Genomic DNA, 21,578 nt, shown 5'->3' on the forward strand with positions numbered 1-21,578 from the left:
TTGGGTCCATGGCAGGTGTGCTGGCTGGTGCCCTGCGTGGGCACCTGCCTACATGTAGTAAATAACCAAGTAACGCTACTCAGAGAGGAAACCAGGTTTTATTTCTTTGTCCATGCCCCCTTTTGCAAGACTGTTAAGAGCCTTGCACGTAGATCAGGGCAGAAGAGCCAGGGCCATGGTGTGTGGGACTGGGTTCCTGGACTTGGGAAACTAGCAGCGGTCACCTCCAGACTCCCTTAAGACAAGCCGCTCGGCCGGCGGGACCCTGCTCAGCCAGGCACAGAGCCAGGGGAGACGCACAGCATCCTTGGTGGTGGCTGGTCCCTCCGGCCTTTCTGCTCAGTGCTCACTTGCCCTCCACAGTGGGCGTGGAGCTAGAGCCTCTGCCCCAACTCTGCTGAAGGGACAGCGCTGTCCTTGTCAACCTCTGACTGACTTATCTCCTCAACACAACCTAATCCTGTTGGTTCCCTGAGCAGGGTGAGTCTAAGGAACCAGGGGGACTTAGCCTTGGCAGGTCAGGCCAGGGACCCGGCAGGTCTGGACTTCATACTTTAAGCTGTAATCAGAAGCCCAGCTGAAACTTAGCCGAGGGGCACAGACAGCCTGGGCCTAGGGGTCCTCACTCAACGGTAGACCTTTCTATCGTCACTGACCAGTCGCAGCTCCCAGCTGCTTGCTTTGGGAGAAACAGGCTGCTCAGGAAGGGCAACCCCAGTCGAGCCACAAGACGAGTCAATGAGACATTGACTGATTTGTCATTCCAGGAACAATCGTTGGTCCTCTGAGGAGGGTACGGGGGTTGGTGGGGCGTTTGGCTTCCCTCTGACCCTGCTGTTTGTCTTCTCCATGGCCTGTTCACACTAGCTCTCCTCTCCACCAAGACGGCCAAGTTCTTCCCAAGCAGCTGGCCTGCCGTGAACCGGCCTCAGCCGGTCTCCCTAACCGTCCCTCTGCCTGCAGTCAGCGCAGTGTGTCTGGAGGGTGTAGCTCGGGTGTTTGCTTTATCCACCAACACCGTCCCTTCCAATCCCACAGCCTCGCTCTGGTCTTCCCCACGGCACACACCTTTCCAGAACCATCACAGACTGGCTCCTGTCCCCTCCATTTGGCAGTGACTCCTCTGTGCCCACCTTGTTCTGTAGCAGAAGAGGCTGCAGTACCTTAAGCTTCGGAAACGGCTCCAGAGACGAGTCCTCCCTCCCTGGGCCCTCGCATCTGAAATACAAAGGGCAGCAGAGGCCACTCGGTTGGTGTGTCCTCTGTACCCAAAGGTAGTGTGAGCGAGCCCCACCCTGCCCCTGTCACTGACTGGACTGGCGACCTCTAGCCAGTTAGCTGGCTCCAATACACACCAGCCATTGAGGGTCAGGTGCCGTCATTTAGCTTTAATACAAATGGGAGTGAGTCTCACCCCCTGGAGTCGGCCACCTCTTCCAAAGAGGCCTGTTTACCTGGAGGAGGAACAGTGGCTGTAGCGGGAGGTGAGGGGTGTACGTGGGAGCAGGGCCAAGCGGGAGGCAGGGGTGAGGGGAGCCGTGGTCCCCTGGAGACTGCTGGTGGTTCCAGCCATCTCTTCCCACACCTTGCACTGAAGAGACGCTGCCCACGGCCGGCCAAGTGCAGGATGGAATGAACTCTGGCTGAGGCTCAATGAGACAGACCTTTCCCGAAGCTTCTTAGGAGTGCAGACAGAGACCCAGCTCCGTATATACAAACTTTACATAAAATAAATAAGGAGCTGCCATCATCTGGGCTGGTGTGGCCCTGGGCTCCTCCATTTGGTCAGAAGCTGTTCCCGGACGTCAGCCACAGAACCCTTCAGGCCTCGAGCATTAAAAGCCCCATGGGCCTGAGGAGTCCACCCCAGTCCCAGCACCTCCCTGGCGAGTAGACCCGGAGCCCCTGTGGCCCTGAAGCCCCTCATCCTGAAGGTCTCTGGTCTCAGGGCGGGGAGCACCGTGGGCCTCTCCCCGCTGCGGTCCCTCCTGTGGGCACAGCCCAGCCGCAGTCCTTGCTCGGGTCAGGGCCGGGCCCCCTGCTCCATTTGCTGGTGTTGGCTGCGCACAGCGAACCTGTTGACGTGCACGGGTATGGGCACGACGATCTTGGGGTTCCTGACAGGCTCCCCGGAACGGCTGCTCACGTTGCCGGCTTTGATGCGCTTCCACTTGGCCCGGCGGTTCTGGAACCAGATCTTGACCTGCACCTCGCTGAGCTTGAGGGCGTGGGCGATCTGGGAGCGCTCTGTCAGGCTCAGATACTTCTTGCAGTGGAACTCCTTCTCCAGTTCCAGGAGCTGCTCGCTGGTGAAGGCCGTGCGGCGCCGGCGGCTTTTCCCCCCCGGGGCGCTGACCCCCGTGGTCACCGGTGTCCCCTCCTCAGCTCCAGTCCCCAGGCTTCCCTTTAGCTTCGGTTTAGGTCCCAGAAGAGCCCCAGGGCCCCCTGCAGAACTGTCCAGGAAACTGTCGTCCTCGCTGTCACCGCCTGAGCCCTCCTCCTCCTGCTCGCTGCCTGCTGGGTCTCCCGCTGGGGCCTCCAGCTTCTCCTCGTCTGAGCTGTACACCTTCCCCTCTGCTGTGGGGAGCGAGAAACCGATGGATGGGGAGGGAGCAGGCAGGGAAGACAGGGTGGAGGGGGCAACGGAACGCGGCCAGGAATGGGGGGGCAGCGGCAAGAAACAGGAGGCATGGAAAGGAAGAGGTGGCAGGAGAAGGGACAGGCACATCCAGGTGGGGAGCGGGAAGAGGGTTAGGGGAGACAACGGGAAGAAAGGTATTAACCAGCTCGATGTCATCACAGAAAGGGGGGCAGGCAATGGAGTGGACAGTAGCCCCCGGGCTTTCCCGCCACCCATCTCATTCCCTCTATACCAGTAACCCAACTCTCCAAGCCCAGGACCAAGGGCCCAGTGACCTCCTACACCAGGCCCTAGGACAAAGCAGGGGGACACTGGCTTGGGTTTCCAATGTGGGAGGAGAAGAGCCTGCTGCTCCCCCAGGAGTACTCATCCCACCTAGCTGGCAGGAACGGTCCCCAAATTTCCCTCTGTGCAGAGCTAGGTCACAGACCCTCACACACCTCTGGCCAGATCTTCAGGCTTATCTGCTCCTCCCCACGCCCTCCTTAAATATGGGTCCAAGACACTCAAAGCCCTGGGAACTGGAGGTCTCAAGCCCCCTTCCCGATCCCTATCCAGACTGCCCAGCCAGGACAGGGGCTCCCAGCCACATGGCATTCCCTTCTCTGTGCCCAACCTTCCTCCTTGTGACTCAGCCCCATCCCCTTGTGGTCCTTATCCTGAATTGCTCTCCCACCTCCCCTCTCTCCTGGCCAATGCAGACAGCAGCTCCTGCTCAAGCCCAGAATCCCCAGGACCAGAGCCTGACACTGGCCGAGGGCTGGAGGGAATGTGGGGACAGAAGTAAAACGGGAAAAACAAGGAAGGAACTGTGCAGAAGGAATTCTGACTCATTTAGCAGATGAGCGACTATTTATGATCACAGACATACAAACATTTAATCCACACCTGATTCTGAAATCGGATTCCACCTTTGGTTTTAATCTACCCACTGATGTGCTCGTCAGGACTACAATGAATGTTGTCAGTGTTTGAGTTTCCCAAACTCCCTCGTTTTCTGCCCAACAACAGAAAGTCAAAAGACGATCATCCGCTAGGGAAGAAGAAGGCACATGGACGACCTGAGAGCCACGTGAAGGTGGACACTCGGGATGCCACCACACACACCCTCCAAGCCTGCTTGGAGTTCAGAATGCAGCTTGGCTAAACCCAGGGTGCCATGCGGGGCAGGGACACTGCCCAGACACCTGCTGGCAGGCAGAGTTGGTCCTGGGTGTGGTCCCTCCCCACCTGTCTGAGGCCCAGAAGCTTCCAGAGCTGACCTGCTGATCCCTTGCTGCTGATGTGCACACCTGCTGCTCGAGGGCCACGGTGACATTCTCCCTAGAGGCCAGGATCATCTGGCCCTGTTACTACCACACACCCCAACCTGCTTTGCCTCCTCCCTTCCTCCCCTTTGTCCCGTTCCCGAGTTGACCAGCCACAGTTCAGGCTCAGCCCTGCATTTCCGGAGCCCTGCCCTGATGTGGTGGGGGTGCTGGCCACCGGCCACAGGCTTCCCAACACCCACCTCGTCTCCTCGCTGGCCACCTGTTTTCCTTCCTGTGAGATCTTCAGCCTGGGTTCCCTCCTTCCTCTCACTGAAGGCTCTTCCCCGCACTACTGTCCATTCCCACACAACTCAGTCCTCCTCATCTCTGTGGAACTCCATCCTCCTGCCTTCAAACCGGATCTGCAGCTGCCCTTCACTCCTCTCATGAAGCACATCCACTCACAAATCCACCTTTCAAATATGCCCAGAGCTGGGCCTCTCCTCCCTGTTGCCTCTGGTCCAAGTCACCACCATCTAGACCATCAGTGTCCTCTTCTCCTCGCTGGGTTCCATCCTCCTGGATCTCAGCACTGGCTGCTTCCCTGCTCCTCCAGTGAGAGCTTCCTGAACATTCCCTTAGGATTCGGACCCCTGACATTCTGATCTCCCCTCTGTGACCTACCTGTCACTATGGTACATGCCACCACCTTTATTCATCCACCCCTCTGGCTGCCACTCCCTGTTAGAATATGAGCTTTGAGGAATTCTGATGTTTTATTCACTGTATCATGAGCATCTTACAATGATCTGCACCGAGTAGGTACTCAATAGTCAGCTAAATAAGAGAAACGATATCCAGCATCCAGGTGTGTGCTCACCCCTCTCCATCTCTCTTTCCATCTCCGCTGCTTCCTCTGCCACGGCTCTCCATCATCTCAGCTCCAATGCCATCAGACGCACCCATGAATACCCTACCCACTGCCCAGCTGGCCTCCGGCCTCCCTCACATTCACAGAGGAAGCCCACAGGATCCCAGGAACCTACTGGGTGCTGAAAACAGTGAAGGACAATCCCACAGCATCATTAAACCCTCGGACTTTGATTCTTAAAACATACCTTGTATTCAATAATAACAGAACGAAGGATGAAAGCTCATAAAAACTCAGCCCAGTAAGATGATCTTAAACAGTGCTAAAAAGGCAGCAACTGGATTTCAGGCTTGAAGGATGGAACCCTTCTGTACAGCACCAAGCACCCAAGGGACGGCCCATAAATCTAAGCTGATGGTGACTGAGAGGAGGCTCCCAGTTCTGGACCCGGCAGAGCCCTCCTGAGATCACCTCATCCATCCCTCTGTCTTCAGCCATCGGCAAAATCAAGCCCCCACGAGGAGGCTACCCTTAGTGCTGCTTTTAAGGCCTTCCAAGGAGCACAAGTTCACAGTCTCTCGTCTCCATCCCGGGGGACGCAGAGCGGCAGGGGCAGGAGTGTCTCTGCTCCTTTATGATCATGACATTGAGGACTCAGATAAGGACTGGAGGAATGAGTGGGGGAGGGGCGAGGGGCACCACGGAGAGAGAGGGAAAGCACAGCCACATGTCTCAGCGGAGCAGCGTGGGGACAATGAGTGAGCCCGGCCAGGAGTGGGAGAGAGGAGGAAAGGCCAAGCAAGGCAGAAGAGCCTGGGGAGGAGTGGCGTGGAGATGGCCTGAAAAAAAATGCCGAACCAGACAAGAGACGGCCGAAAAGTTTCAAGAACCGAGAGGAAGGAGAGGAGGTGGGTGCTGGAGGAGGGGAGGCAAGGGTGCTTTTTAAAAAAAATGCCCCATTTTCTCACCCAGAATATTGCTGCATTTGGAGCCAAGCAAGATGTTCTGGCCCTGCACTTGCTCTTTGCTCCACCAGCAGGGGGAGCTGCAGAACCCCCACAGCCAAAGCCCAGGGTGTGGCCCCGGAACCACTGAGCAAAGGAGACCCTTCACAAGGCAGCAACCCTAACAGCTGAAGACGACATGCCAACTGCTTCCTGTGTGTGTGTGTGGGGGTAGGTGTGGGTGGATACGGTACTGGAAATTGAACCCAGGCATGCTCTACCAGTGAGCCACACCTGAAGTTCTTTCTATTTTTTATTTTGAGACACGGTCTTGCTAAGTTGTTCAGGGCCTCGCTAAGTTGCTGAGGCTGGCCTTGAACTTGAGATCTTCCTGCCTTCACCTCCTGAGCCGCTAGGCTTACATGTGAGTGTCACCTTGCTCGGCCAAATCATTTTATCTGATTCATGATAAATATTAGTAGTAAAAAGGTCAAACAAAACTAAAATGTCACTTAAATTTTTGATGTTGATTAAAAACTGACAGAAGTAACAAACCTTTCTGAGAAAATTTATGTTTACAAAATTTGATTGACAGTACTTAGATTTGGTAGATAAAATATCCATAAAAGCAAATTTCTAATTGCAGATGTGGTTCCTGGTTGATATGAACAACAACAACAAAAAAATACTTGATAGACCAAAGAAGACCTCATTGAAAATTTTACATGGCAAATAATCATTCTGATAACACCGTCAGCAAAATGAAAATCTTAAAACTGGAAACCATTTGACTGTGCTAGGTAGGGTAGCCAAACAGGCAGAAAGGTCCTGTCCTTTGTGTGTGGGAATATCACTGGTACCAAGGTTGAGTGTGCTGGGTTCCCCTTGTAAGCCTAGCCTCTGCGGGAAAGCATGGTCTCTGGGCAGGGGAACGGCTGGGGCAGGCAGGAGACAGGCAGGGTTCATGATGCTGTGATCAGAGGGACAGATATCACAAAGTGTGACTCGTAACTGCTCGCAGAGTTCATGCCAGGAGCATGAATCCCACTCAAGAGCCTTGCTCAGGCTTCAAGGTGAGTCTGTAAGGGGGGCTTCCCAGAGGAAGGCCAGTGGCCCAGGGACACAGAGCTCCACCTTGGGGTCAGGTCAGGCTGGGGGAGAGACTGAGGACCGCAGACTCCATGGAAGGTATTCCCCCACAGAAAGAGAACACAGCACCACACTCGCACTGAGAAGAAGGGAGTCCTGTGGTCACAGTCACCAAAGATGACAGAAAGCCACCGAGGGAGTAAAGGGTCACTTTAGACTCCTGGCCCCAGGAACCCAGCTGGCCCCTGTGATGTCCCTCATTTATCCAGCCACCGACCCCTGCTCTGTTATCACTTACAGAAAATCAACTGGCTTTACTATTGGTAGATGTCCCTCATGTGACTCTTCTATTTCCAAAAACAGCTTAACAGCCCACCTCATGCCCAGGACAGTGAGCCTCCTCCTGATTCTCCAGGCCAACCTCTCCTGTCCCCATGGTGTCAAAGGTGGGAGAAGGGCTGTAAACAGAGCTCAGTGGCACAGCGCTTGCCGAGTGTGCTAGAGGCCCTGGTACCATCCCGTGGCACCACCCCCCAAAAAAGGTGGGAGAAAACACAGGTCCTCTGCCATCTCCCCAAAGAGGTGTAGCCGTGATCAGTCCCAGCTCTGGAGGCTCAGTCCATCGCCACGCCCAGTGCACGAGGCTCTGTTCTGAGACAGATGGCTCGCCCATCACTGGTGGCCACCAGCACCCATTAAGGCCACACCCTCCTCTAACTTCAGGTGCATAAGGAACAGCCCTCCACTTTCTCCTCTCTCCGTGGCTCTTCAGCACTCTTTACGGCAGATACATGCAAGGGTCTTCTCTCCATCGCTGCCTTCCAGAGGGGCCTCCGGTTCACGAGAAGCTCAGGGCCCCTTTCATGGCAGGCTGACCTGGCCCCGGTCAAGAGCACCTTGCATGGCCTAACCTTTCTTTTCTTTTTCTTATATTTTTCATTAGTTGTAGATGGACACAATATCTTAATTGTTTTTATGTGGTGCTGAGGATCGAACCTAGGTCTCACACATGCTAGGTGAGTGCTCTACCACTGAGCTACAGCCCCAGCCCCCCAATCTTTCTTTTTCTTTTGATACTGGGGAACTAACCTGGAGGTGCTTAACCACTGAGTGACACCCCCGCCCTTTTCACTTTTTGAGACAGTGTCTCATTAAGTTGCTTAAGACCTTGCTATGTTGCCGAGGCTGGCTTTGAACTTGGGATCCTCCTTTCTCAGCCTCCTGAACTGCTGGGATTTCAGATGTGTGCCAGCCCAGCTTTAACTTTTCAAAACACATTTATTATCTCCCTTTACCTTCAAGCAACTCACAAAGTGACTTGATCTACTGGGAGGACTAGGGAGTTAATAACCTTATTTTCAGGTGGAGAAAATGGAGATTCAAGAAGACTAAGCGATTTTCCTAAGTCCCATAGCTAGGGACACTGCACCCGATGTCCTAAATCTCCAGCCTCTTCTGTCCTTTCCAGGAGACCGCGCCCCCCCCCTCCCCTGGCCCCGCACTTGAGGCAACAGCTCTCCCCAGACGCCTCATTAATTAAATAAGCTTCTTCTTGAATCCAAGTGTAGACCTCCTCCTTTCCCCCACCTCTACAGGCTCTGGCCAGCCACCAAAGTCTCCCACTCCAGGTGCCCGCAGAAGACGCCTGCAGCTGCCCTAGGGAGGCCTGGCTTGCCCCCTCGGCCCCAACACCAAACCCCCACCAGGTCTGTCTCTTGGTTTTCTCTGTCCTTACGGTTTGTAGGATGTCATGTTACGAGCCAATGTTCCTTTTATTTGAAAACATATTTTCTAACTTTAAAAAGAATGTGGCCAAACTATGGAAACAGTTTCTTTCGAACACCAATTTCTCGTGGCTTCTACAGTTCAGTAGGGCTCTTTTCTTTCTTTAAAAAAAAAAAAAATTATTTTTTAGTTGTAGATGGACACAATACCCTTTTTGATTTATTTTTATGGGGTCTGAGGATCGAACCCAGGGCCTCACACATGCTAAGCAAGCACTCTGCCACTGAGCCCCAGCCCCAGTCCAGTAGGAATCAGAGCCAAGAGCCGGCCTCACCGAGGGGTACATGTTTGTCAACTGCCTCCAGCTGCATCCTCAGTGAGTCGTTCCCTGGATCCCATCACTCCTTGGAGGTGCTTAACCACTGAGTGACACCCCCGCCCTTTTTACTTTTTGAGACAGTGTCTCATTAAGTTGCTTAAGACCTTGCTATGTTGCTGAGGCTGGCTTTGAACTTGGGATCCTCCTGTCTCAGCCTCCTGAACTGCAACTAGTGGCTGAGGAAGCTAAGCATCCCGAAAGAGAGCTGAGGCCGGTCTCACCCTTCTCTCTGGTTTCTGCGTCGGGCTGTTTTTCCCTGCCCTGGTCCCTCCCCACTTTTGCTCAGTGACAGCAACCTTGCTTTAGGGTCCATCTTCCTCTTCCCACCCAGGAGCTGGTGGGTCTGCCAGCTGTGACCTGGGCCTGGGACTGAACACGCTGCCACCCTCATGGGGTGCTCACCTGTGAACACTCAGAGCTGCCTGTGCGCTGGCCTCCCTGCCTCCCGGCCCTCGAAGGGCCTGGTCTCGAGGAGGGGGTGAAGTGAAGTCGGAGAGGGAGCAAGAAAGACCCCACGGCACCTTCTGCATTTCTGAGCCCGTGGCTCCTCCACAGCCACATGAATCCATGTCTCCTCACCTTCGTCCACAGGAAAGGTGAGCTCCCATCACAAGCAGCTGAAAGGACCTAGGTGGCACGCTGTCACTGGAGCCGCCATGACCACCTGACTCCCACGCTGCCCCCCTCCCTCCCACAGTAACTCCTCCATGTCACCCCAAGCTAGTTCCCAACACTACCCCCTAAGGATCCACCAGCGTGAAGTTCACTTGGACATTTAGGAAACTCTTTCATCCAGCTGCGTATGAATTAGTTGAATCCAGTGGTGTTGCTCCCAACACAGATCAGACATATGAGCAAAGAGGAATCTTGGTGAAGAAAAAAGGAGAAATAGATATTTTTTAAATAGACAGTAAGGAAGAACAGGCCCCGTGAGGCACAGCAGAGGGGCTCTGGGCAGTCGGCGATCTCCAGAGGACACCAGAACATGAGGTAGGAGAACCCAGAGGAAGGAGAAAGAGCCAAAGACACTGGAAATCCACCCGGATTAGACAGTAGGAGTTCTGCCCTGGCCAGCCCCATGTGAACAGCTGTCGGACACCTGCACCTTCAATCCCCGCCTAGGAATGCCTGTCCCTGAGGGCACATTATCAGGCACCCCACACCGTCCCCAGTTCACAGAGCCCTCCAGCTGAATTCTGGAGAGCTTCCTGCCTATTCAAGGGCAAGGACAGTAATGATAGTTTCTTGGGCACCTGTTACTCTCAGGACACTGCACAAAGATCTTCTCATTTAAGCTGCAAGTCTGTGAGCAAGGCATGATTGCCCTTATTTTATTGGTGAGGACACTGGAATGGCCCAGGTCAGGACTTTGCTGCAGATCACAGAGAAACAGTGGCACCGAGATCTGTGCCCTATGAGATGGGGACATAGCTCAGTGGTAGAGTGCTTGCCAAGCATGCATGAGGCCTGGGTCGAGAGAGAGACAGAGAGACAGAGAGAGAGAGAGAGAGAGAGAGATCTGTGCCCAGCTCTCAACCAAAACCTGTCCCTGCCTCTGCCCCCACCACACCTCTTCACTATCACTTAATGTAAACAGGCTTCTCCTAACGTCCCTCTAGCCTCTAACTACTGTAACACATGGAGGAAGACCAGAGGGTGGAAACCGATTCCGTAGCATGACTCCCTTTTCTCCTTTCTTTCTTTATGTATTGGTAACAGGGATTGAACCCAAGAGTGCTTTACCATTGAACTGCATCTCCAGCCCTTCTTATTTTTTATTCTGAGATAGGATCTTGCTAAGCTGCTAAGGTTGGCCTCAAACCTGCAATCCTCCTGCCTCAGCCTCGAGAGTTGTTGTGGTCACAGGTGTGCGCCACCACGCCCAGCTCAACTTCCCCTTTTCTCACTACTTCCTTCCTTACCAGGTAACCTTAGTCTCGGCGGATCCCAACCCTTTGGGCCTAGACAATATCTACTTCCACTTCTCTCATGTTTTTCTCACTGGTTTCACATCAGAGTTGTGCACAGCCACAGCTGGGAGGCCTCCCGCCCAGTCCCTATGACAAAGCCTTCCTCACCCTAAGGCCAGACCCCAAAACACGCGACCAGCCTCCTCCTCCTCCTTCCACCGAGCACTGGGAAGCACAGAATTTCCCTGGCCCTTGGCTCAGGCACCTTTTGTAAAAATAAAGCAACAATTCACGCTGAGGCCCCGGGTTTGATCACCAGCACCTCAAAGAGAACAAGGGGGTGGGGTGGGGAGGGAGGGACGGTTCATTAATAAAGTGTCCTTACAGGCACAAACAGAATCACGGAGCTGGAAACAACCTGCGGGGACACTAATTCAAATCTCTAATTTTCCCGATGCCGGGGCTGGGACAGGTGTGACTTGGCCACGCCCACTCAGCTATGGACCTGGAGTGTCAAGGTGGGATTCTTGGAATCCTGGTAGTCCCAGCACAAAGCAACGCTTACCTTTTGCTCAGGACAACACACCTCCCTCCTCCCTTCAGCCTCTGCATCCCTCTCTCCCTGCACTCAGCACAGAGCCCCACCCTCTTGGTGACTCCCAGCATCAGGCCACCTCCTCGGCAGTTCAGCCAAGAAACCAACCAGCTCCTGGGGTCAGAGTATCTCCCAGTTCTCGCCATGCCCATGGTGTTTGCATGGTGTTTCTGCTCATGACCCTGGTCCCCAAGGGATCCAGAGCCCTCTGCTCCACTCCTCAACAAGGACCAGCCCACCCTGCTGGCCAGGGCTGTCTCTTCCCATCACCCCTGAAGTCAACCCGTGCGGCCACTCTGTCACGGCAAATCCAGGCATCCCTCTCCCCACCACCCTCTCTTCCAATTAGCACCCACCTGCCAGGCATTGCTCCACGCTCCTCTGTCGTGGAATCTCCCCACGCCAGCTGGCTCTCGCTAAAGGCTTCCTACCCTTCTGCACCACTCAGAGCTCAGAGCACAGGCCGCCGGTGGCCGAGCACACCATGCAGGGACCCCTGTCCTTCAGCTGGCTTCCTCACAGGGGTGCTTCTTCCTACCCAGCCTGGGAACATCCTCATTCCCTCTAAATAAAGTTCTCTCCTCCCACCATGCCTTCCTCTCCAGGTCTCTGTACATTCTATTCCACTTCTCTCCCTTTCATTTCCTGATTCCAAATCAGTTTTACAGAAAAGATCCTTCCCCCAATTCCTCTCCCAAGGCAGAATTCAGCCGATGGCTTCCTCCTGTAATGTCTATCTCCATACAGGGCACTCGGCTCCTAATGTTACGCTCTTCTTTCTTTCTAATTAAAATATGTCCCCTCATGATTCCAATTATTGCCTCTCCCCCATTATACCCAGGACAGACTCCATGCCTATCACTCTAAGCAGAAGAACTCTCCTCCACATCATCTGAAGGATTTGTCTCCATACCTACGCTGCTGCAGAGGGCCCCTCTGTCCACTCCCCTTCTGCCCCCACCACCTCCTGCCAAGTGCCACCTTCACCATGGCACGTGGCAGCCCAGCATACTGTCCAGTCCTCCCCTGATGGCCTTGTCACTGTGGGCTTGTCTCTCCACTAGGGGTCCTTCATTTTCTTTTTGTGCCATGAGTGCCTTTGGCCAGCAGATACAGCCCACCTGCCCTGTCTCGGGATAATGCTTTTAAGGTACATAACATAAAACACACAGAATTAATAGTTGAAGTCTATTATATTATTGCAGTTATCAGACATTTAAAACTGGATTTGTGATGTACTCATTTTTTTAATTGTTAATGGACCTTTTTTTTTTTTAATTTATTGATATATGGTGCTGAGGATTGAACCCAGTGCCTCACACATGCTAGGCAAGCACTCTACCACTGAGCCACACCCCCAGCCCATACTCATGGTCTTGATTAATTTTTTTAAATAAGATTCTTCCAAAAATTCTTAATTTACATGAAAACAACTGTGATTTCCCTTTTCTTTTTCTTTCTTTCTTTTTTTTTTTTTTTAATTTTGGGACAGCATCTTGCTAAGTGGCCAAGGCTAGCCTTGAACTTGAAATCTTCTTGTCTCAGCCTTCTGCATTGCTGGGATTATATGTGCGAAATACTGTGTCCAGCTGAATCTGAAATTTCTATCAGTACCCACAGCTTCACATGTTGCTGAAATTCAGATGATTTGGGCCTACATTTATAATTAAAGAAAGACCAAATTTCAGTTAGAAGTTAATAAAGAAGTAATTTTTCTCCCACCCAGAGTTGACAGATCCTCTGACAGAGGCTCCCCAGATTCTGTTGAGATCCCTACTTTAAACACAGAATTGAAAGGGACACTAACAATCACCTGAATGAACACTTTTGCTCCAGGTGAGAAATCTGAAGCCTAGAGAGGTCACAAGACTGCATCTCCCAAAGTATCCAGAATATTCTAATCCACGAATAGGCACACACTAATCTTCCCAACTGAAATGAGTGATTTGTCAGTCACACAGCTGAGGGGTGACAAAGCTGACTTGAGCTCCTTAGAAGGCACCCCCTCCATCCCACTAAGGCAGTACATACTCTTCTCTATGTCTCACTGTGTGCTTCCCTCAAAAGTTCTAAAAACACCTGGTCTGGGTCTCCTTGTCACCTCCAAAAAATCTCCTCCCATGTCTTCTAGCAACACAAGTCTCTGGTGGCACATCCCATGCTCATTTCCCGTTTTCCTGTCATAAGTAAACACCGTATCTTGACATTTATAATAGATACCCATTCAGAAACCAACTACTGGTCAGACAAATGTCCCCAGCTATAATCAGGTGCTTAGCTTAAGGCAATCAGCTCTCAAAGACCATTTTCCTTGGGCATTTCATGGTCTCCTGCGTGATAACCACTATGACTGTAATTTCTATTCAGAAATTACCAAGTCTTCTCTGTTGATTTTTTAAGTCGTCCTCATTACCCTGATGTCTCTCGGGCTCGTCCTATGCCAGGCTCTGCTCTCCCACATCACCCCAAATGCGACTGCTTTTGTTTCTTCACAAGCCCAGCACCCACATCATCCCTCCTGTATCCACACCACTCGACAGTCTATATGGAGCACCTACCCCCCCCACCCCCCACACACTTCCCAGCTTGTGTAGCCAGGCAATCCAGCCTTCTTCTCTGCAAATGAATGACTGCTCTAGACACTCCCCAACTTAAAGTTTTCTTCTTCGTGTCCCTAACCAGACAGCTTTTTCCATCACTGCCCCAGCACACGGCAGGCATCCTCTTCCTTCATCACCTGGGATGCTGATCTGCAGACTTGCACACAAGTCAGCTCGGATCACTCTCAGCCAGAGCTCACGCACCTTCAGACTCAGAGCACCCCCGCCCATCCCACTCAGGGCAGAGCTTTGTTCTTCCTTCCATCCAGATCTCACGGCTCTCTTCTCTCCTCCCTTCCTGCTGTGTTGAGGACTCAGTCTCCAGCCCAGCCCACAGCTCCTTCCCTGGCAGTTTCACCTAACTTTGCTCTTAGCGATCTCTAGGTGTGTTATGTTGAATATGGACACCTCCGGCCACATGCAGCTACCCGACACCTGAAACACCACTGGTCCAGACTGAGATGTATTGGGAGTCTGAAATACACACTGGATCTCGAGGACTCAGTATGAAAAGGAGATATAAAATGTCTCACTTTAATGCTTATATGTCTAATGCTGAAATTATTTTGGACATATTGGGTTAAATAAGATGCATTTTTAAACTAATTTTTCCTGTTTATCTTTTTAACATGACTAATAAAAACCTTTAAATTATATATATAGCTTCTACTAATCAGCACTATTTTGGGCTCTTCATATTTTGTTATTTCCCTTTTCAGTGCTGGGATGGAACTCAGGGCCTCAGGCATGCTAAGCAAAGCTCTCTACCCTCAAGCTACACCCCAGCCCTACTGACTCATACTTTAATCTTCCCTGTCAGTTCAAAATTCTCTCTACTTTATCATTCCACTAAAAGATTTGCTCCCATTAGCCCACTGCTTCCCATGTGCCAAACCTAGAATTCTATTCAATCAACCATTCTCAATATCTTTCCACCCCATGTTTCTATGTACCTGTTAAGAGAGCTTCCACCTCTGCAACCAAATCATAATGAAGTTCTGTTTTTTCCTTCATCAATTCTTATAGAGAGTGGTGTCTGTCTTAACTCTCAGCTAACTTTAAAAAAAAAAATAGTCCCTGTAACTCCCAAAGAAAAGAACTTCACTCATTCTCCAAATTTGCCTGTTGTCACTATAAGTTCACTTAAAGGGGCTGGTATAGTAAAATGTTAAACAAATATAAATTAATAATAATTGCAGCCCAATGTCACCATGCCCCACCAGGAGAGCAGTTACTCCTCTGTCACTTTAAAGATTGTGTTCTTTCCCCAGACTCTTCTGCTCTGGAGGTTTCAATCCCATTATTCCTAGCAGAGAACTATCTGATTTCACCCCAAATACTCCAGCATAATCCCAAACTGGAGGGTTGGTTTTCCCACCATTTCAATGTGGGCCATGTACCGTCACTCCCCAGATGGATTTTATGCCTAATATTTCTGGAACTGCATTCTCTTTTTGCAGCCATCTCAGGGGAAACCCACAACTGGGGAAGTGGGTGTGAGTGGATGTTTCTTCTGAAACCGGCTTCCTTGCTGCCCAGCCGGCACCTACCACGGCCCACGGTGTATCTTTCTAGGCGAAGGCAGGACTCTCAAAACCCTTCCCCTGCAAGGTCTCTCTGCCACCATGTTTAATAACAGAGCCCCTGGCCCACATTCCAAGAACAACACATGGATTTCTTTTTATTTCCAACATTTTCCTAGGATGATGATCTCCCCTTCATCGTTTCTATGTAAATTCTGGTTTCCCATCACTCCAGTATTGAAAACTCTTTAAGGAAAATTACTCATAGTGTTCAAACCTTGCCCACTATTTTTTTTTTCTAAGCAAGCACTCTCCACTCCTCCCAGGACAGGACTCTTCTGCACACATGCACACACACTTTTGGTCTGATGGAATTGTTTGCTTTCCATCTAGCCCTACACAGAGACCCTCTGCTGACAGCCCTCTCATTTTATCATCTCTTTTGATGTCCAAGACTCAGCTCATTTCTTCCTCCTGTCTTCTATTCTTCCCTCCTCAATATTTCTCTTTCGTTTCCCCCTTCTGCTTATACCTGTCTATCAATACCTTGTTTGTAGCCAATATTCAATCTACGCCAAGAAAGCCCCCATTATACAAAATGGTTAAAAGAAGAACCGGGAAGACCTACGACTGGACGAGCTCCTTGTTCTTCTCAGGCTGGACATATTCCTCTGAGGTCGGCTCTACCTGGGCTCTCCCTCCGGCTCATCTCTTTCCTAGGTGTGTCTGCTCTGCCTCCAGATTCTGTTGTCTCCACAGCCATCTCTTTTATGACCTGTCCTCTGGTCTTTTCTGCCTTAGGATCATCCTATTCTAAGAATCCTGCTAATCCTTCCTTCTTCAGATCACCTGCTGGCTTCTACAGAACCCCCACCCTCTTATCTTGCAGACATTTCCTCTCATCTCCAGGTGTGTTCTGTCTTCTCCCTATGGGCCTTCTTGGGAGATGCTGCTCTGACTTCCTGGTATCCTCTTGGTCTAGCCAGGTATGAAAAAAGAAAACAACAGTTGAATCCTCAAAGCCCAAATGCCCAGAACCAAGAGGTAAGAGGAGGGGAAGACAGGCTCTGTGGCAGTCCTCGGAGTCTGGAGGAGTGATTAGCCCTTTGGATAAATTCAGGGAGACCCAAGAATTGCCTTTCTTGGCCAAGGATGCCTGTCTCCACTAGAGTCAGCCCCCGGGAATTCTGGGGTCCTCCCTACCTGCTAAGCTGGATACAGTGAATGTTTGAGCAAAAGCAGATTCATCTGTGCTAAGGAAGTTTAGCTTCACAATCCTACACCTACCTGTATGTTAACCTTATTTTTCTTAAATAGGGTCCACCAAATCATATAAGCATCAGATCTCAGAACACCTGCATCTACCTGGATAGGAGAAAGCTTTTGTGGCTCCTAGGGGTTAAGGACCCCTAGCAAGGACAAGAGGGTTCCAAGTGAACTGATTTTAAGTAGGGTTCCATTTCATATACTGTCTCTGCAGGGCATCCTCCCATGGAGGATCCAGGGCTCTTAGCAGCATTTCAGCCAGATTCTCAACTATGGGTCTTCAGGCCACACCCAACTCAGCCCAGCCTGTAGCCTCTTCTCCTCCCATCAGCTGCCAGTATCCCTCTACCTGGTTTCTCAAGACTGAATTCTAAACCTGTGGGTTCAGAATTGACCTCTAGGCTAAGCAACAGACACCGCTGAGATCCTCCCTCTGAACCTGCAGCCGCACAGTTCATGCTGGCCATTTTTACTGGAGGTCAAACAGTCCTCTCCTCGAAAGCCAGAACAGTCCTTCTTACCAAACCGACAGCTTCCGAACATGCCCTCATCCTGGGGCCCTGCTGGTGTCCCCAGGAACCCCACCCTGGTAGCTTCTCTACTCCTGGTAGAAGAGAGAAAAGAAGGAATTCTAAGAAGGCGACAGGGCGAGGCCGGAGGCTAGAATGCTGGGAGGAAAGACACTAATTTGGAAGAGAGTGCTGGAAGTCTTTGGTGAGGCTTCCAGCAGTCTGGGGACAGGCAGAGCAGTAGGATGGGGTCTGGGGACCTAGAGATCCTGTGCTTGGAACTGTATTGGAGTCGGTTCCGCAGATTCCGCGTGCGATCTGGGGGTCTGGAGCTGCAGGGCTCCAGGCAGGTCCTGGGGTTCCAAGCAGGTTCGGGTCTGGGACCTCCAGGTGAACTGGCCTCCCGCCCGGCGTCCTGGTGGGTCCCAGCACTTACCCGGCAGACTTGGGAAAGTCTCTGAGAAGTGCGCAGGCGGGGGCGGCGGGGGCTCTGCCACTTTCTCCCGGGCCGGCAGCAGCTCGTCGGCTTCCAGTCCGCCCTCCGGGCGTCGGCCGCCCTGCTCCGGGTTGTTTCGCGTGGCAGTGGCGGCAGCGGCGGCGGCGGCAAGCTCCGGGGGCCCGTAGAAGGCGTCGGGCGGCTCGGCGAAGCTGGGCAGCGCGGTGGTCAGCGCCACCATCGAGGGCACGGCCTGGCCCAGCCCCGCACAGAAGGTGTTGGTAAGGCGGCCGGCGAAGGAGGCGAGCGGGGCGAGGGGCGGGAGGCCGGCGGGCAGCGGCGCCGGGGCCAGCGCCTGCGGCAGCACGAGCGGCCGGTAGGGCATGAACATGGGGTAGCCGGTGTAGAGCAAGTGGCCAGAGCGCGGCGGCGGCGGCCCGATCAGGGAGTCGATGGAGAAGGCAGTGCCCGGGACCCCGCCGCCCCCGCCGCTGGCCCCGGGAGCGCCGCCGCCTCCGGCTCTCTGCATCGCGCCCGGAGCTGCGGCCGCCCCGGGGCGCTCCCCTCCGGGCGCCGCCGTGCGCCCCGCGGCTCGGGCGCCCCGCGCGGACACGCAGGGCTCGCTCCTGGCTCCCGGGCCGAGGTGGCGGCGGGGCGCGGGCTCGGCGCAGTGTGGCTCCGGCGCCGCGCTCCCTCTCTCATAAGGAGGGAGGGGGCGGGCGGGCGGGCTGGGGGTGTCGCCCTCCGGACTCATCCATCTTCCTCAAATTACGCTTCACTTCCTCCCTCCGCCCGCCGCCGCCGCGCCCGGCTCCAGCTCCCTCCGCACAGCCGGTTCCCAGCGGCCCGGCCGGCCCGGGACCCCGCCCGCCCCCAGCGGCCCAACCAACTATTATTAATGGAGATTGATGAGGCCGGACACGCCGCTTTGTGAAAGTTTGCGGCCGACGAGAAGGCGGCGGCAGCTGCTGGCCCGGTCCCCTCCCTCCAGCCAGCCTGCCCCCCACTCAGCCCACAGGCTCGGGCTCGGCCCGGCTCGGAGGGTGAGCGGGTGGCGGCCCGGCGTGGACCGGGCAGCGGGCCCGGGCGTGGAGGCGGCGCGGGCGGCAGCCAGGAGGGCGCGCCGGAGGGCGGGCAGAGCCCCAGCGCCCACACCCCGCCGCAGCCCGCCGCCCGGCGTCCGACCCTCGGCACGTCTCCCTGCGCCCGACGCCCCTTCTGCGGGCCCAGGAGCGCAGGACCTGATGGCTCCCAAGACCCGGCGCGCGGGCGGGACAGGACCTCTGCGGACGGAGCCGGGTTGAGGGCGGCGGGACGGCAGGGGGCGCGCTCGGCCCCAGCGACGCGCGCGCGGCTTAGGGCCACTTGTGTGGGGCCCTTTTCCTCCTCGGTCGCCTTCCCCACCCCATCGCACGCTCTCCCCGGATCTTCATTCTCTGGGCATTGACCCTTCCCCTTCCTCCTCACTCTCTCCCCCGTGGCCAATTTCCCTTGATCTCTTATTCTCGTGTCTGGGTAATTTCCTCGAGTGCCCACACTGTGCCAGTACTTACCATTCCTTCACCTTCCCCCTCCACCTTTCTACCATCCTTTACATTCTTTTCCTTCCTCCTACTCTTCTTCCCTTCCCCGCCCTCGTTTTTATTCCTATTCCTCTCTTTATTTGATTAGCTCTTTCCCATCTTCATTCCCTATCCCAGTGCACCTCTCTCTTTTTTTTTTTATTCTCTCATTGCTTGCCTCTATCTGTACCTCCTGTCCGTAGGTCTGTCTGTTTCCCTCCCTCACTCTCGCCCTCTCTCTGCTATTAATTTCCCTGATTGGCTCCCCGGCTCCAGCGCCGCTGATGAGCCCTATTCATTCCCGGGCCTGACACTCTCCACCTGCCCTGGCTGATTGCTGGGGGCTGGCCCCAGGAGTGCTGATGAGCCCCAAGGGTCAGCAGCGCTAATTATCCGCTAATTGCGGATGACTCTGCTCACCTCCCCTGTTCTCAGACACAGAAATGGTAGGGCCTTTTACTGTCCCCCTCCTCCTGATTCCCAGCAGTAGAGTTGTCAATCTAGATGCAGAAGTCACAGGCACTTTTGCTCTATAAGCACCTCAGGTCAATTGGCAAGAAAGAGACTTGAGACAAGTCAACAGAAGAGAGACCTGATCTTCAGGACACAGAGCAAGCCTGGTCAGCTAAAATGAGTGTCGTTTGGTCACTAGGAAACTGTTATTCAGTTGGGGCCAGGGAGAACCAAGCTAGTTAAAATGAATAACAGAAAAGCCAGACAAGTTTATGAAAATGCAATTTAAGTAGGGCAAAGGGCTTAGCTTAGGTAAGAAGGAAAACCTAGGAAAATGAGCCCCAGAGTTGCCGTACCAGGACAGAGCGGAGCAGGAGGGAACACTGGGTCTCACTGACGTTTGTTCCAGTCAGGGGTGTTGTGTTGACCTAGGGAACACAGCTAATGTCAGGCTGATATATTTAAAATCAACACCCTGAAAGACACTATCACCACATGGCACAGAGGGAGAGGGCAGGACTCAAGAGGGTAGCGTTCTCTGGTTATGCCTTGATTGATAATTCATCAAAAAGGTGAACAGAGATTATCCTTTCCATATAGTCTTGATCTACCTTGGGCTGCACATTAAACTCAAGGAAACTTCTAAGAGATGGGTCTGGGGGGAAGATGTCGCCATAAAGAAGAGGTGCCTTAGCTTAGGCCCTGGGGAACTCCCAACTCACTACTACAGAACTGGAATTCATCCTGGTGTAAAGATAGTCTTCAGAACAACCCTTGGTTAAATTAACCAAGCACTTCGTGGTACTGATGTGGAAGACCAGACTTCACAAGTGTATAGTACTTAAAAAGTGAGAGGTCAAGTACTTGGTTTGATGGTTTTACAGTGTTGGATACATAATAGAGGCTTATTGACTTGATAAATTATGGAGGGAACTTTGGGCTACAATTACTGCAATTAAGGCTGTATGAGCAGATTCCATATCAATCAAATAAGGCATGGAGAAGAACCATTTCTTTAAAATAATTGAATTCACTTTTTTTTGCAAAGGTAATAAAAATACATAGTACAAAATTCCAAAAGCTCAAAAGGCTATTTTTTTAAAGGGTATATATTGAACCATCTTCTTCCAACCAGTTCTGCCAAATAAAAGGCCATTTAAAGAAGCCTGTCACTCTTTGGCGATACAGAATCAACCATGCATCATCAAGGACTCAAGGGTAAAGACCCTATGGTCTTGAAGATGTATGTCATCTTGCTCATGCCAAATGTGTATTGCTCAGAACTGTATTAAGAAAACTGAACTCCTCACTCAGGCTGGCAAAGAGAGTACAGGTTTACAGCTTGGTACCAACAAATCCCAGCAGATCGCCAACTCTAAACTGAGACAAGTAAGACCTCAGGGACTTTGTATTGACTTGGTATGGTTCGTGTTTACTAGATACTGTGCTTTTTACACAATCGGTTCCCTTACCATGCTGAAGTCATGAAGTGTGACTTCCTAGTCCTTAACATTCAGTGGCAACTTCTGCAGCCCACTCCCTCTTCCTCCCTTTCATTGAGGGTGAAGCTGAGGCCACATGATAAATGGAAATCGGCACTGGTGGAGTAAAAAGACCTGGAGTCAAGTTCTGACCTCTTATTGGGCCATGTGACCTTGACCCCTCTTCACTTAACTTCTCTACGTGTGAGAGGGTAATTATTACATATGCAGAAAGCCAGGCTCATGTAAATAGAGAGAACACCATCCAAAATGAGTTCTTCCTGCACAAAACCAGATGAAGGACAGAGTGGTCCAGAACTCATGTTCCCCCAATCAGTAGCACT

The 21,578-nt window shown here is 52.6% G+C and overlaps 1 protein-coding gene across 1 annotated transcript; it reads right to left on the bottom strand.

Moving 5' to 3' along the window:
• Positions 1–82: 82 nt before the first annotated feature.
• On the bottom strand, positions 83–18,267 carry Gbx1 (gastrulation brain homeobox 1). The gene is made up of 2 exons (XM_005326725.3): positions 17,739–18,267; positions 83–2,577 (listed from the first exon to the last, which is right to left on the bottom strand). Exons 1-2 carry the CDS (start codon positions 18,265–18,267, stop codon positions 2,024–2,026), a joined length of 1,083 nt encoding a protein of 360 aa, XP_005326782.2. The 3' UTR covers positions 83–2,023.
• Between the last annotated feature and the right edge of the window lie 3,311 nt (positions 18,268–21,578).

This window comes from Ictidomys tridecemlineatus, chromosome 2 (genome assembly GCF_052094955.1).
Source record: "Ictidomys tridecemlineatus isolate mIctTri1 chromosome 2, mIctTri1.hap1, whole genome shotgun sequence".
Classification (NCBI taxonomy): domain Eukaryota; kingdom Metazoa; phylum Chordata; class Mammalia; order Rodentia; family Sciuridae; genus Ictidomys; species Ictidomys tridecemlineatus.

Excerpts from the sequence above, each read along its gene's own strand:
- Gbx1 (XM_005326725.3), bottom strand. The coding sequence starts at position 18,267 with ATGCAGAGAGCCGGAGGCGGCGGCGCTCCCGGGGCCAGCGGCGGGGGC. Across the intron at positions 2,578-17,738 it reads GACTTTCCCAAGTCTGCCGG|CAGAGGGGAAGGTGTACAGC; the intron begins GTAAGTGCTGGG and ends CGCTCCCCACAG.